The sequence below is a fragment of the Gadus macrocephalus genome, chromosome 1, assembly GCF_031168955.1.
Source record: "Gadus macrocephalus chromosome 1, ASM3116895v1".
NCBI lineage: Eukaryota > Metazoa > Chordata > Actinopteri > Gadiformes > Gadidae > Gadus > Gadus macrocephalus.
In genome coordinates, this window is record NC_082382.1 from 12,151,771 (window position 1) to 12,165,020 (window position 13,250).

The 13,250-nt window shown below is 41.3% G+C and overlaps 2 protein-coding genes across 3 annotated transcripts; both read left to right on the forward strand.

Annotated features, from left to right (window-relative positions):
• Window positions 1-497: 497 nt before the first annotated feature.
• Window positions 498-2,961, forward strand: LOC132448548 (protein LSM14 homolog B-like). 2 transcript variants are annotated; one of them, XM_060040071.1, is made up of 9 exons: window positions 498-744; window positions 887-1,050; window positions 1,125-1,257; window positions 1,355-1,483; window positions 1,664-1,759; window positions 2,058-2,213; window positions 2,367-2,493; window positions 2,611-2,764; window positions 2,886-2,961. In XM_060040071.1, exons 1-8 carry the CDS (start codon window positions 624-626, stop codon window positions 2,756-2,758), a joined length of 1,074 nt encoding a protein of 357 aa, XP_059896054.1. In that variant the 5' UTR covers window positions 498-623; the 3' UTR covers window positions 2,759-2,764; window positions 2,886-2,961. The 2 variants fall into 2 exon arrangements, with proteins under 2 accessions (XP_059896054.1, XP_059895977.1); XM_060039994.1 differs by having other exon boundaries at window positions 500-744; window positions 2,615-2,764.
• A 4,609-nt stretch (window positions 2,962-7,570) lies between these two features.
• Window positions 7,571-10,593, forward strand: mtg2 (mitochondrial ribosome-associated GTPase 2). The gene is made up of 6 exons (XM_060038932.1): window positions 7,571-8,056; window positions 8,149-8,296; window positions 8,463-8,578; window positions 8,682-8,900; window positions 9,436-9,574; window positions 9,665-10,593. The coding sequence occupies exons 1-6, from the start codon at window positions 7,829-7,831 to the stop codon at window positions 10,036-10,038; spliced, it is 1,224 nt and encodes a 407-aa protein (XP_059894915.1). The 5' UTR covers window positions 7,571-7,828; the 3' UTR covers window positions 10,039-10,593.
• The last annotated feature ends 2,657 nt before the right edge of the window (window positions 10,594-13,250 follow it).

The window sequence follows — 13,250 nt, forward strand, 5'->3', positions numbered from 1 at the left end:
TGCACCATATGTCGGGAAAGCCTGCTTAATCGTGTCCGTCACATAAAATAATACTATTTTGGTTATACCTTATCACTTACTAGTTCAGACACAAATAAATAAAAACGTCTTCTGTAAATATTTAAATAGATAATTATATATTTCAGGAACCGCCAAATGGGTGAAATGTATGCATCCATGATAAGAAAAAAGAACGAAATAAAGCATAATTATAAGGCTAGGACGGGATGAATGTATGGTTCAGATCATATGTCTTTAATAGACCTCTGAAGAATAAGTCCCGCCTCCGAGGCTCCTGCATGGTTCCATCGGTCAAATGTCTATGGGAAATAACATGGGGTTTTTGAATGATCGTACATAACCAACTCTGTAGTTGGCGAAGAGGTTCGCGCAATAGACATTTGACCGATGGAACCAGGAGCCTCGGAGGCGGGACTTATTATTCAGAAGTCTATGCCAATCAATTATGACCAGGTGCGTAAATCTTGATAAATGGGCGTGGTTATTGCTCATGCGTCGAGTTGCAATTTTATAAATCTCGCTGTGTTGGTGTAGTTAATCATACGTTTTTGTCGAATGAGACAAATAGGGAATTTTATTGGTCTAAAAACTTGTTTATAACTATGAGCAGTGGAAAGCCCTACATTGGATGCAAACTGGGCCTAATTTCAAAGGCTCAGAATCGTTATGAGGGCATTTTGTTTACAATTGATACTATTAACTCAACTATTGTACTGGAAAAAGGTGAGTTATATTGGACTCCTTCTTGGAAAAAAATTGGCAACACCATTTTGTATCTACATAAAAATGGCAGCAGTGATAAGGGTATAGGCCTAGTGTTTGATTGCAGTGCTTCACAATCAAATGCACTGCATTTTTTAAATAGTGAAGTGTTTTGGAACAGAGGGGCGACCAACACACAAGCCAATTCCTCCCAAACATGATATCTTTGAGTTCATTACCTTCCGGGGAAGTGACATTAAAGACATCAAACTGTGTGAGCCTCCAAGGTCACACCACAGCCTTCCACATGATCCCGCAATCATACAGGTAATTATTGTCTGTTTAATGTAAAAACTTGTGAGCTGTATTGGGTCTAGAATCTAAAAGTTATTTTGGTCCAGTCATCAGATGGGATCTCATCAGGAATCTACAACCCACAAGAAGGGCCGTTCAGTCCCCTAAGGATGCCCTCCTATAACCAGCTAGCTAGTAGCTGTCTGCTTAACCAACAGTTGGCGGCTGTGCATGGCTTTGGTAAGAAAATAAGAACACATTAGATATAAAACACATTTCCATGTTAACTCGTTTGTCGACTATGATGGCCCCTATACTGGACCCTTTCGGTACACAGGGCAGGTTCCGGGCCAGCTCGTCAGAAGGGCTCCCATGGTGGAAAAAGCCGTCCAGACCTCGGATGGCTGGAGGCCCCAGGGAGCAAGGCCGATGCCCCCTAGGGATACTAGGGACACTAGACCCCCAAGTAAGCATGCAATACAAAGCGAGACAAAACAATCAATGATGCCAAATAAAATCCTAACTAAATATATTATAGAAATGCTTTTTAACATATTTGTTTTTGAAGCATGAATGGCTATTACAATCCAACAGTCAAGTGCAACTTGTTCAATCTTTTTTCATATATTTTTTTTATTGCTAACAGGAAGGAACCCAACCCCTGTGTCCAGGCATCAGGAACAACCTTATCGAGGACAAAGTGGATATTTTGAAACTGGACCTCCACCAAGGAGAGGTCAAGGTGAATAGTAAAGTGTATTAAAGAGCTTATTCCCGCTTTTTTTCTCGGGTATGTTTTAGACTAGGGGCTTCAGTCTTTATTTTCTTAAGGAAAACCTGTGGTCGGCTTTAAATATGGCTGGTCTGTAGAACTCAATGTCATGCTAATATTTAAAAGGAGTATTTTCTAGAGATTGTTGTCCATATCTTTGTGCCGTCACTCCTGAATAGCACCTTGAACAGTCTTTCAACCATTTCATTCAGAATTTGGAATGAAAGTCTTGAATTACATAGCCCTCAATCTTTGTATCATATTTTAGGTAGGCGCCGAAACCAGGGGAGAGGCTGGGAGATGGCTGAATTTGTTGCGTCTAGCACCCTGAAGTTTGATACCGACTTTGATTTTGATTCCGCAAATGCACAATTCATTAAGATGATGCTGGAACGAGAGATGCAGGACTGGTTGAATAGAAAAGGTTGGTGGCAATGTCAAGTAGAAAATGCCTGCGCCTGAGCAGATTTATTTTGAAAATAATCATAGGAGTATGGAATTAAGTCTTAAAGCAGTTACCCAGTTCCAGGGTTGTTATCTCACATGTTTCCCTGATACGTTTCTATAACTCATTCAGAGGGGAAGGAAAAGGCTGAGCAGGATTCCCAAACCGATAAAAATCTGGAGGATCCTATTGGCCCAAAGTGCTACTATGACAAGGGAAAGTCTTTCTATGACAAGCTGTCATCAGATAATGACCTCAGGTAACCATAATAGTCCACTCATTTCAGATCATCAACATATTATGGGCCTGGCTTTCCTTTTTAGGGCTACTGTGTCTTGCCCTCCTGTTTGTATTATATCAATCTGAAATGACTCAGGCAGTCCTGGGCAGAGGAGCGCAGGAGGAACATCGAGACATTTGGAGTTCCACGTCTGTTTCCCCGGGGACGAGGATTCCGAGGTGGATACCGTGGGCCAAGGGAACCGATGTTTCAATATCGCCGAGGCGGGAACAAATTGCTATAAGATTCAGTATGTAATGCTTTATCACAGCTTCTCCCAGCACATCTGATACGGCTTGCTCCTTAATCGTGCCCCATATTGTGGTTTGTTCTTCCCCATTTGTGGCCAACGCTATTTGATCTGTCCTCAGGTGTCAATCCGGCAACGTGTGAAGTCTCTAGCTGGTCCAGTGAATCACTTGATAACATTAAAGGATGATAAGCATGTTTACCTTGTCAGCATTTATGATCAAATCATTCTTTGTAAATATTACTATCTATAAAATCATATCTATTCAAATATTTGCCCTATATTGTTCTCTAAGATTCCTACATTTAAACATGAATCAATGCATGAAATTAAACTAACCTACGCCTATGTTTTTCTGGGTAAGTATTATACATAAACTGAATCAAGCACCCTTCACCCTTAAAAATTGTGTCTTTTATTGTTGGGGCCATAAAGTAAGCTGAGGAGGGGTTTTATTCCAGTTTATATTTTTACATCAAAGTTGGAATTTTGTTACAAAGATGTTTTGTTCACCTGTAAGTGCAGATCCTGCACATAAACCTTATTTGGGTACAACAGCAGACTAACCAGAACATGAACTCTGGAATATTGATAGAAGCTCCTCACTTGTCATTACCTCGCCCTATACACCATAATCTCAGATGTCAAACTCTAGCAACCATCCCCACCCTTACTCTGAGCCTCCCAATTCAAATACGTCGATGGGAATCGATGGTCTGGGCAAGAACTAGACCACCCTCAGAGCAACCCAGCTACGGGAATGGCCCCTGTGTTAAAGATGCAGAGCTAAACCAGCAATGGTGATAGAAGTCAACAGTGACGTATAAGGACAAATAAGTTTTTACTTCATCCTTGTCCCTCTGTGCTCCATAACTGTCTGCTGCAGTAGTCTAGAGAAGTCCCCGTTTCCTTTTTTCTGATGTTCACAAAAAGTGTGAGTAATGTTGATGTAATTTGTCCCTCGCTCTAACCACAAAGTGAATTTGGTTCAAGCAGGAATACAGCAGTGAAATGCATCTGCCGGCTCCTCTAACTATGCATATGTTGTCAGGTCAACGCTGTCCCCCCAAGCAGCACTAGCAGATCCTATATAGTAAGAACTTTTCAAAATTAACCTCTGCTTTCCTTCCAAGTATAAAAAATGCATCAACAAGCTATCACCGCAGTACTCCTCAGCCCAGAATGGCAGTGAGCATGCGGCCCATGGGATTATATTGCTCTTCAGGTAGGCAGTGTTGTGCCTGAACGCGTTCATTGAACGATAGTTCATGAACTCGTTCATATTTTCGGCGAACGTGAACTGAACGTACTGTATTACTGCCTGATGAACGTTACTGTGAACTCGTTCATTCTGGTGTCTGTGAACGGCACGCGCACTCGGTTTAACTTCGTTCAATTGGGGGGTTATTTGTTTATCAAAACGGCGGATGCGCGCGCAGAATGATTTGTTTGACCGGTTGCCATGGTTATCTCCGTGTGTTTCATTTGCAGTTGCGGCGTTGTCAGCTTACTGTTACATTAAACTGCAATCAGAAAATGCGGTTATATGCTATAGACCCTATAGTGTCTGTGGTGTAAAGGCTGGGACGAATTAAAAAATATAAATACACTTTATGTTGAAAGTATAGACCGTCCCGATTCCCATTGAAACGAATGGCGCGGTGATTATTCTTCAGAACGAGATCTGTTAAATAGTGAAAAATGAATCAAACTGTAATCAGACAACACGGTTATATGCTATGGACCCTAGAGTGTCTGTGGTATAAAGGCTGAGACGAATTTCGAATTATAAATATGTACAATCCATAACGTTATCTCCCGCTGGCTCATAGCTCAGCGGACTAGAATACCTCCTAGAATCATTGCTTGTTGGCCGGAAACGTAAATGGGGGCTGTTTACGTTTGGTTGTAGTCTTTTCACTCGGTTCTCCGACTCAACAGTAGGGCTAGAACCGAGCGAAAAGACTACAACCAAATTTGAACTACAACCAAACTAGTTCCCTTTCCGCTTCCGGCCAACGAAGCAATGAGTCTTCCAACATAAATCAATGGGATTTACAAAATGCGCTAAATGTACAATACATTTTCGCTACGATGCTTGATTCAACCACTCTATATCATCCTAGACAAATCACGAAGTGGGCTCGATGTTCAAAATACCGGAAAAAAATAATAGCTCACACAGCAACATATTGAAAAAAAGAACTATGAACTAGTTCATTTTTTGGAACTGTGAACTTAGTTAAAATCTTTGAATTATGAACGTTGAACTGAACTAGTTCATTTTAAAATTTGTGAACTGAACTTTGAACTAGTTCACGTAGAAAGTGAACTATCCCAACACTGCAGGTAGGTGGGTTTGTAGGTCATTAGGCCTACTTATCGATGTGAAAAATTCCTCATAGTCTAAGCATTGGAGATCATTCAGTGTCTTTTTAGGTACAGGTTTATGAGCCTTTAATGCTTTCATTGAGTTTACTATTTGTGTTTAATCATGTGCCAAGTGCCCACACACATTTTTTGTGAAATACTTCTGTAGTGGTCGTGCATGATAATCTTGCTCATTAAAACAGAAGAAAAATATACATATTTTTGGATTCATGTGTCCCCGGGGGATGGGGTCAGATTCCGGGAGAGTCTGTTTACACGTGAATATAGAGGCGTATCTTGGACGAGTTTTACTGACTTCAATTAGTACTGTTTTGCGATGAAAAAGATGGCTAAGGATATTGCCGCTATAGCTTATAGCCACCTTCAGAAGGTGGCTGTTATAAGCTATAGCGGCAATATCCTTAGACTGGAGAAATGTGGCTCTTGTGTCGCATTTAGTTCTTGTCTGGGTGAATCACTTAACCTATGGCGTTTCAGCAAAGGCCTAATAATAACTCACTGAAAGAATTGCTAAAGGCAAGCCTCATAGATTCCAGATAAAGATAGCAGAGTCTATTGTTTACCTTGACCCTGACGCTAACATGTTGTTTGATAACCCAAGGTTTTTGTATTCTCAGTAAGGCTTGAATATGTGCTTCATCTCTGGTTTGTCCTTTTGGATAATTGGAATTGGTAAAACAAAGTCAAGGCGGAGGGATACGCAAGACAATCCTTAAAAATACTCACAGCAGCTGCTGCACACCCGTTTTTTCTTGGAAATGCAATACAACTATTCATCAAATATGCTTCAATAATATAGTGTTGTGTATAAAAGGAGAAATTAAGACGCAAGTAAAGTATTAGAAGACCTTTTTCGATTTTTTTTTACCTTGATGTTCGTATGAACACATTCATCGTTATTCATGATATGTGATCAGAGGAACTCCAATCTCTACAATGCCCCAATTATTCATGCTTTTGACGATATTATATTGCCAATGCCAGCTCGCAGGCTGAACAAATAGACCCGTGACACTCAAGGTGGACCATTACAAATATAAGTTCTAGTTAGATATTTTAAGCAGCCTAACTCCCTAATGAGAGGGGCCTAGCTCACACACTTGCAGCAATACAATAGGCTAAGTGTTCTAGCACCTGATTATAATCATCGCAGTGGCCCACGTCTTGCTGGATCAGCACAGCAGTACAGTAGAAGATGGTTCTAGAGAGAGCAGTATGGACACTCTCAGAGCCCCAATGATCCCATAAACCAGCAGCATTTTGTGCGTGCTCATTATTCAGATACTGTATCATGGATTGGACAGACAACTAAGGAGATGAGAAGTAGCTAGAATTCTTCTTTTTGTTTTATTCTATGCTTTTAAACTTTCTCTCTTACCAATTGAAAAATCGACTTAAACATGTTACAATAAACATGTGGCCGAGGTTTATTATGACTAAATATCTGCGCAAAATGTTTCATTCTGAACTAGAGGAGGGATGTGTATAGAGGTGTTGTCTATGTATGTGTGTTTTGCCCTCCAGGGGGCGCTCAGTCTACACCAAGCCGCAGGGCCAGTACCAGCAGGGCTCTGACCAGCAGCTGTTGTCCCCTACAGAGGGCTACAGTGGACAGGCACTGGGATACGTTAAAACACACACACACACACACACACACACACACACACACACACACACACACACACACACACACACATCACAAGTCTTCATTTGCACAACACATACAGTATACATTGATTACACATATAAGGATGAATCCATAAAGCTGCTGGCAGCAGTGTAATTTTGAACTACAAGTCCGGGTATCGGAAATAGAGACAATTCACCTGGGGTGAGGCTTAAACAAGGCCTCTAGACGTGTACCTCTGTCAAAAACCCTTAAAGTTTGTCTTCCCATGATCATTCGCTATCACTTCTTTGCTGCCAAGAAGTGTCCTTAAATAAGTAATACTTTATCCGTATGTATGTTCTCGTAAATGTAGAAAAGTAAATGTTTGCATTATCTAGGGAAGCATACAAATTTATACATTTAACATATTGCCCATTTGTTCTACATTAACCTAAACATTTAATTAGAATTGTTGTTTCATAACAGCCTTAAACAGGCACAAGCACATTAGACTTATTACAATATTTAGAATTTTGAGTTATATATTGCATTATCTATCTATTTGTATACCTATAGGTTTCTTAATGTGGCATGTGTGTTATGTGTTATTATTAAAACAACCTTTCAATATTGCTGGCCATCTGCCCACACAATTGTCATATGCCGAGGTTATGTTGTTTTAAGAATGATCCATTTGATTCATGAAAATTTTTAACATTATCAAGATTTAATTATTTTACAACGCTTTCTGAAATACTATATTTAATTCTCCACTTCCTGAGAAATATTCAGCAAAACCTTTTCGGACCCTTCAGTGTTTCCGTAGTCGTGTTTGGGCTTGGAAACAGCATCTTTGAAACTCTAACTTGGCTGCTGGATACATAGCTTAACAACATTTCTTAAATTAAACATACGTTACTTTTCTACTTAAGTCAAGATAAAAATCTTCGCTTTGGTGACATGTGCAATGTTTGCAAGTGGAATTTTATTGTGAATTTGAGCTGTTCTCTCTTCTCTGCTCGATAGGTCACATTGGTAGCTAGCTAGCGTTGCTCAATGAGACCATGTTGAAAACATTGTCGAGAAGCTACAATGTGCTTTCAGAAACACTACTACAAGGACGGAAATGTGAACATGAAAGCAGAAGGACCTTGTGGACTCTTTTAAACAGCTTTCCACAATCAGCGGTACAGAGGAACGCAATAGAGATCAGAAACCTCAGCACTACAGCTAAGTTGTGTGCCAAAGCCCGAGTGGTCGTGAAAAAGAAACCTCTCTCTGAGAAGAAACTGGTATGCTGACATATGTATGCAATATCTAGACGATAACAGCACTTTGTATGTAATGTAATCCTCCAATTTTCTACGATGACATGTTTCCCCAGACACGTTACTTTATTGACTACCGCAATGTGAAGCTGGCGGCTGGGTCAGGTGGGAGAGGAGTCTGCTCCTTCCTCAGTGAACCCCGAAAGGAGTGGGGCGGACCTGATGGAGGGAATGGAGGTGATGGGGGTAACATCATTATCAAAGGTAAAGGGTAGGCCCAGTATAATTGTGATTAAAAAATGCCCATATAATTCATTCAACATTGTACTTGTATGTACATTTTTCATATTCATAATAATATATATTAATATTCATTAATAAATATAGGCTTTGTGTCAAATCTGCCAAAACAAAATGTGTCTGCTTTCAGTTGACCGACTTATGAAGTCATTGGCACAGGTGGTACCACTGTATAAGGGAGAAGATGGCCAATCGGGCGGCAGCAAAAACTGTTATGGTCGGAACGGCAGCATAACCTACATTTTGGTGGGTGTGTGTGTATTTGCTTCTAAAATGTATCCACACATGCTTCTATTGATATATCGTCTACCTAATGCATTTCCATCTCTGTATGTCTCTATGTTTGCAGGTCCCAATCGGCACTGTGGTAAAAGAAGAAGGAACAATGGTAGCAGATCTCTCTCGTCATGGTCAGGAGTATCTTGCAGTGTTCGGTGGAATGGGAGGAAAGGGAAATCGCTTCTTTCTTTCAAATGAAAACCGCGCGCCAATGACGACCACTCCTGGAATACCTGGTCAAGAGAGGCGCTTACAGCTTGAGCTACGCACCATGGCTCATGCTGGGCTGGTAAGCAGTCCATTTTCTGAATTCAAAGTCTTTATAGAACAGATGTGTTACAAGGATTTTGCACAAAAGGGACGTGTTGTTCTAAATTAAGAAAACCACATTGGTACAAGAAGATGACCTATTTACAATAAGGCCTAAAAAAAAAAAAAGTTTGGTTCCTGTTGGTTGTCAGTTGAGGTCATGGGTAGGTAGGGATTTTTATTTTTATTTTTATTTATTTTTTTCCAGCGGCAGCGAATGATAGGTAGGTTGTTTTCATTTAAAAACGAGAAAATTTGCTCATCCTTGTACAGAATGAAGAGGTGCTGTACCAAAACGTAATTATAGTTTGCATTTTTTTTTTTATAAAGCTCATAAAATAATTTGGGTCGCACATAAATTGACAGGGTCGGTCGGAAACCGGAACCAAACAAAAAATTTTTTTAGGCCTAAGTCTCCTACTGCACAACCATGAATAAGCTCCTTTTAGTTTTGTTTTCAGTATGTCATTTTGTTGGTCAGATTATGAACAATAAAACATGTGTAACCCCTTCAGGTTGGGTTTCCAAATGCAGGAAAGTCCTCGCTCCTGAGAGCCATCTCCAACGCCACGCCCGCCGTCGCCGCTTACCCCTTCACCACGCTGAACCCACATGTGGGCATCGTGAAGTACAGGGACCACGAGCAGATAGCAGGTAAAATGCTTTTCTCACGCTTCCCAGAGACTGGGGTATCTTGCACGCTGTCGCTCAGCTAAACAAACGGGTGCTTTTACTCTTGTCCAGTGGCGGACATCCCAGGCATCATCCAGGGGGCGCACCTGAACCGTGGCCTGGGCATCTCGTTCCTGCGTCACATCGAGCGCTGCCGCTTCCTGCTGTTTGTCCTGGATATGTCCTCCCCAGAGCCCTGGACTCACCTGGAGCAGCTGTGCTATGAGCTGGACCAGTATGAGCCGGGTCTGTCTAAACGACCCCAAGCCATCGTAGCCAACAAAATGGACCTGCCCGAGGCCCGGGGCAACCTGGAGGCTCTGAGGAGCCGGGTCACCCAGAGGGTGATCCCTCTGTCGGCGCTCAACGGACATAACACAGAAGAGCTGATCCTGCATCTCAGAGAGCTGTACGACGGCTATGACGGCCCGGCCACTAGGTGGTAGTAAATACTCTGCTCAGCCTTTCATTGACTTGGTGTTTTATAAGAAGTTATATCAATTTAAATTATTCAATAAATATTTTTGAAATAAATGAATAAAAAAGGCTTATTTCTGAATTGTTTTCACAGACATGTTCAATGAATGCACAATGAACATGATTTGGGCAACTTAGGGCAGTAGAGAAGAGAAGCAAGTGGTTTTGAATGGCTGAAAATTAAAGATGTATCCTTGTTTAGACTAACGTAAAGTAGCTGTGAATAATGAAACGAAAAAAATATTGGTCAATTATGTCAGGGTTATTTTGACATTCAAAGGTTGTTAAAAGTCAAATTTGAGCAATTTGACTTCTAACAAACTTTGACAAGCAATGACCCACAAGCTAGTTTATTCAAAGGGATGGCCCTAGGACCCTTGATTCCATTTAGCATCTAAAGTTCTGTAACCGGTCTGCCAAATTAATAATTACATTTCCGTAACATGAATAATCTATAGATTTAATATGATACAAATGTGTCACTACTGACAATTTGTAAAGAGAATAAACAACTTGCCACATTGCGTATGACTAGTTAATTTATTGTTGCTCAATGATAAAGCTGACTTTTATGAGTATATCAAAGCATTTACATGATCTATGTTATTAACTTTGTCCTGACTTTCCAGGCATCCAAATTGCTGTGGTAATGAGATTTGCCAGACTTTCTCACGCTTCAACCTGTTTTCTGTCCCCACTTAACCCTAACTTACTGTCAGGTAACTTCAATGACAGAGAAGTAGCACGTAAAAAAGGTGGTACAAAATATGGTAACAAATAACAATAACAAACCTGCTCTGCTTGACTTGAGGCATGGGAGTCATGTGGTTGGAGTCATTCAAGGTTAGAAACAGACTCGTACAACGTATAAAGAATGTAGATATAAACCTGTTTCCAGTGTTTGTTTACTATAATCAAGGACTGTCATTGGGTCAGACAATAGAGTTAGATAGTATAACAAAATTTGTTTTTTCGAAGGGTGTAATGACTTTGTTCCGGCAGAGGTTAGAGAGGTCCTTCGACAGCAGAGGCTGAAGATCATGTAAAGTTAATGTTTATATGACCTTACCTCGGCCAGATATGTGAAATCGTATATTTTCTATGCATGCTATTATGTTTACGGCTGCCAACTGCCAAATTATTTTCCAAAAGAACCACAAAAAAACGTTTCACATGTTTTCAGAAAGCCATCAATGGCAGTAATTAATAAGTAAGTATATGAAAGCATTTATTTTCCATAAAGGAGGGGGTGGGGGGTTAAAAGTAACTACAGGTATTTGTCTAAGAAGTGAATGTCCCCGCTTGGAGGAAATCTCCAGACAGACAGGTTTCTACCTGCTGTTGCCCCCTCTTGCACTGTCACAGAAATATTATGAGAACATCGCTGTTGTTGTCACGCTACATTGACTGAGGTCGGACACACAGGCGCCACTCGCTGGTGAAAAGACCATTCATTTGTTGCGACAGAGACTTTCATTCAGGTCTATATACAGAGACTGCTTTGCATTAAGGGCTATATAGTTTTGTAACCATTTTTTTCAATACATATTTCCTCACTTTTACTGACAAATTATGCTGCCTGGTCGAACAGGTCAAGAAAACGCTGTGATGGATCACCTTGAGTTAGAATTGTAATAAATATATACAAAGAATATAGGATATTTAATTTAACCACACCGATGTGGGCTAAGTTACACTCAAGTTGCAATGCGCTTCTTCGCGCACTATAAGTATTTAATATTACAGATGAACTGAGCGTTCTTGAGACACATCACAATGCAAGAAGAGCATAGCTATTTTCCGATCATTATGGAGGCACCAATTCTGCAATTGAAAGATGTTGAAGGGCCACCCATGCATTTCGCTACGGCTGTCTCTGTGTTGTGTTCCTTTGCTCGCAATGGACAAATTAATTACCTCAGCATATTTTTCCGGCCTAAATAAGCTGACAGGCTCAGCCCATGGCTCAGACTCTCTTGTGACACTTTGGTTATACAAGATAGTGTTGGCTCGTTCGTTCGCGAACCGGTTCGAATGAACGAGTCTTTAGGACGAACGAACCGAACCGGTTCGTTTCTCTCGTTCGTTTGTTCGTCTCGTTCACCATTCGAATCACCGGAAACCTGACTGAACGAACGAAGGAGTTTCCGGTAGCACTAACTCCACTGAGTCTGACTGACTCAGCGGAGAACCGTGCAATGGCGTGCATTCCATGATGCGATTCACCGCTACCGGAAACTAGGCTGATTCGCGAACGACTCCTCCACCGAGTTTCCGGTGAATTGATTCACCGGAAACTCGACTGAACTGGGAGGAGTCATTCGCGAATCGTTTGTTCGTTCAGCCTTGTTTCCGGTAGCGGTAAATCGCATCATGGAATGGACGCCATTGCCCGGTTCTCAGCTGAGTCAGTCAGACTCAGTGGAGTTAGTGCTACCAGAAACTCGACTGAACGAACAAACGAACAAACGATTCGCGAATGACTACTCTTGGCGAACTGAATCACGTGAACTGGGTCATGGAAATGAATCATTAAATCCACCACTAATACAAGACAGCCTGGAAATGAGCGGTGAATAGGCCTCTGAAGAATAAGTCCCGCCTCCGGGGATCCGGTTCCCTCGGTCAAATGTCTATGGGATATAAAATGGGTTTTTTGATTGATCGTACATAAGAAACTCTGTAGGTGGCGAAGAAGCTGTGCCACGTTTTGAACTACACACTTTTTCCATCTAGTTTCGACAGGGTTTTTGGATTGTTGGTGCTGTTAAATTATTTTATCTATTACTTTAACAGCACCGACAATCCAAAAACCCATTCCTGAGATGAGTCAAGGGGCGGAACAGGCAGCTTGATCGACCAATTGCAGGCTGTAACCAAAAAACTGAATTCAAACAAATGAGAGAGCTAGACCGGTGTGGGTGTCAGGGCTGTGTCCCAACTGTGGCCGAACGAACGTTTTTGCCCGTCTGCCCTACGGAGCATTTCAAGTTTGCGTAACAAGCCGTTAACACCCTTTACCTTGCGTGATGACGCGCCGCTCCTGTCACCTAGCAACCCTGACAGCTGCGGTTAGAACCGGACGACGGAGGAGAAATATGGAGCCGTTTTATGCAACCCATTCAGAGATGTCCACTTTCACTTAGATTTCCACTTTATTCTTACTTTTATTTTATTGTAT

Coding starts and splice junctions, on each gene's coding strand:
- mtg2 (XM_060038932.1), top strand. CDS start 7,829: ATGTTGAAAACATTGTCGAGAAGCTACAATGTGCTTTCAGAAACACTA. Junction 8,297..8,462: donor GGGTAACATCATTATCAAAG/GTAAAGGGTAGG, acceptor GTCTGCTTTCAG/TTGACCGACTTATGAAGTCA. Junction 8,901..9,435: donor CCATGGCTCATGCTGGGCTG/GTAAGCAGTCCA, acceptor TAACCCCTTCAG/GTTGGGTTTCCAAATGCAGG.
- LOC132448548 (XM_060039994.1), top strand. CDS start 624: ATGAGCAGTGGAAAGCCCTACATTGGATGCAAACTGGGCCTAATTTCA. Junction 745..886: donor AACTATTGTACTGGAAAAAG/GTGAGTTATATT, acceptor TTTTTTAAATAG/TGAAGTGTTTTGGAACAGAG. Junction 1,760..2,057: donor TCCACCAAGGAGAGGTCAAG/GTGAATAGTAAA, acceptor ATCATATTTTAG/GTAGGCGCCGAAACCAGGGG.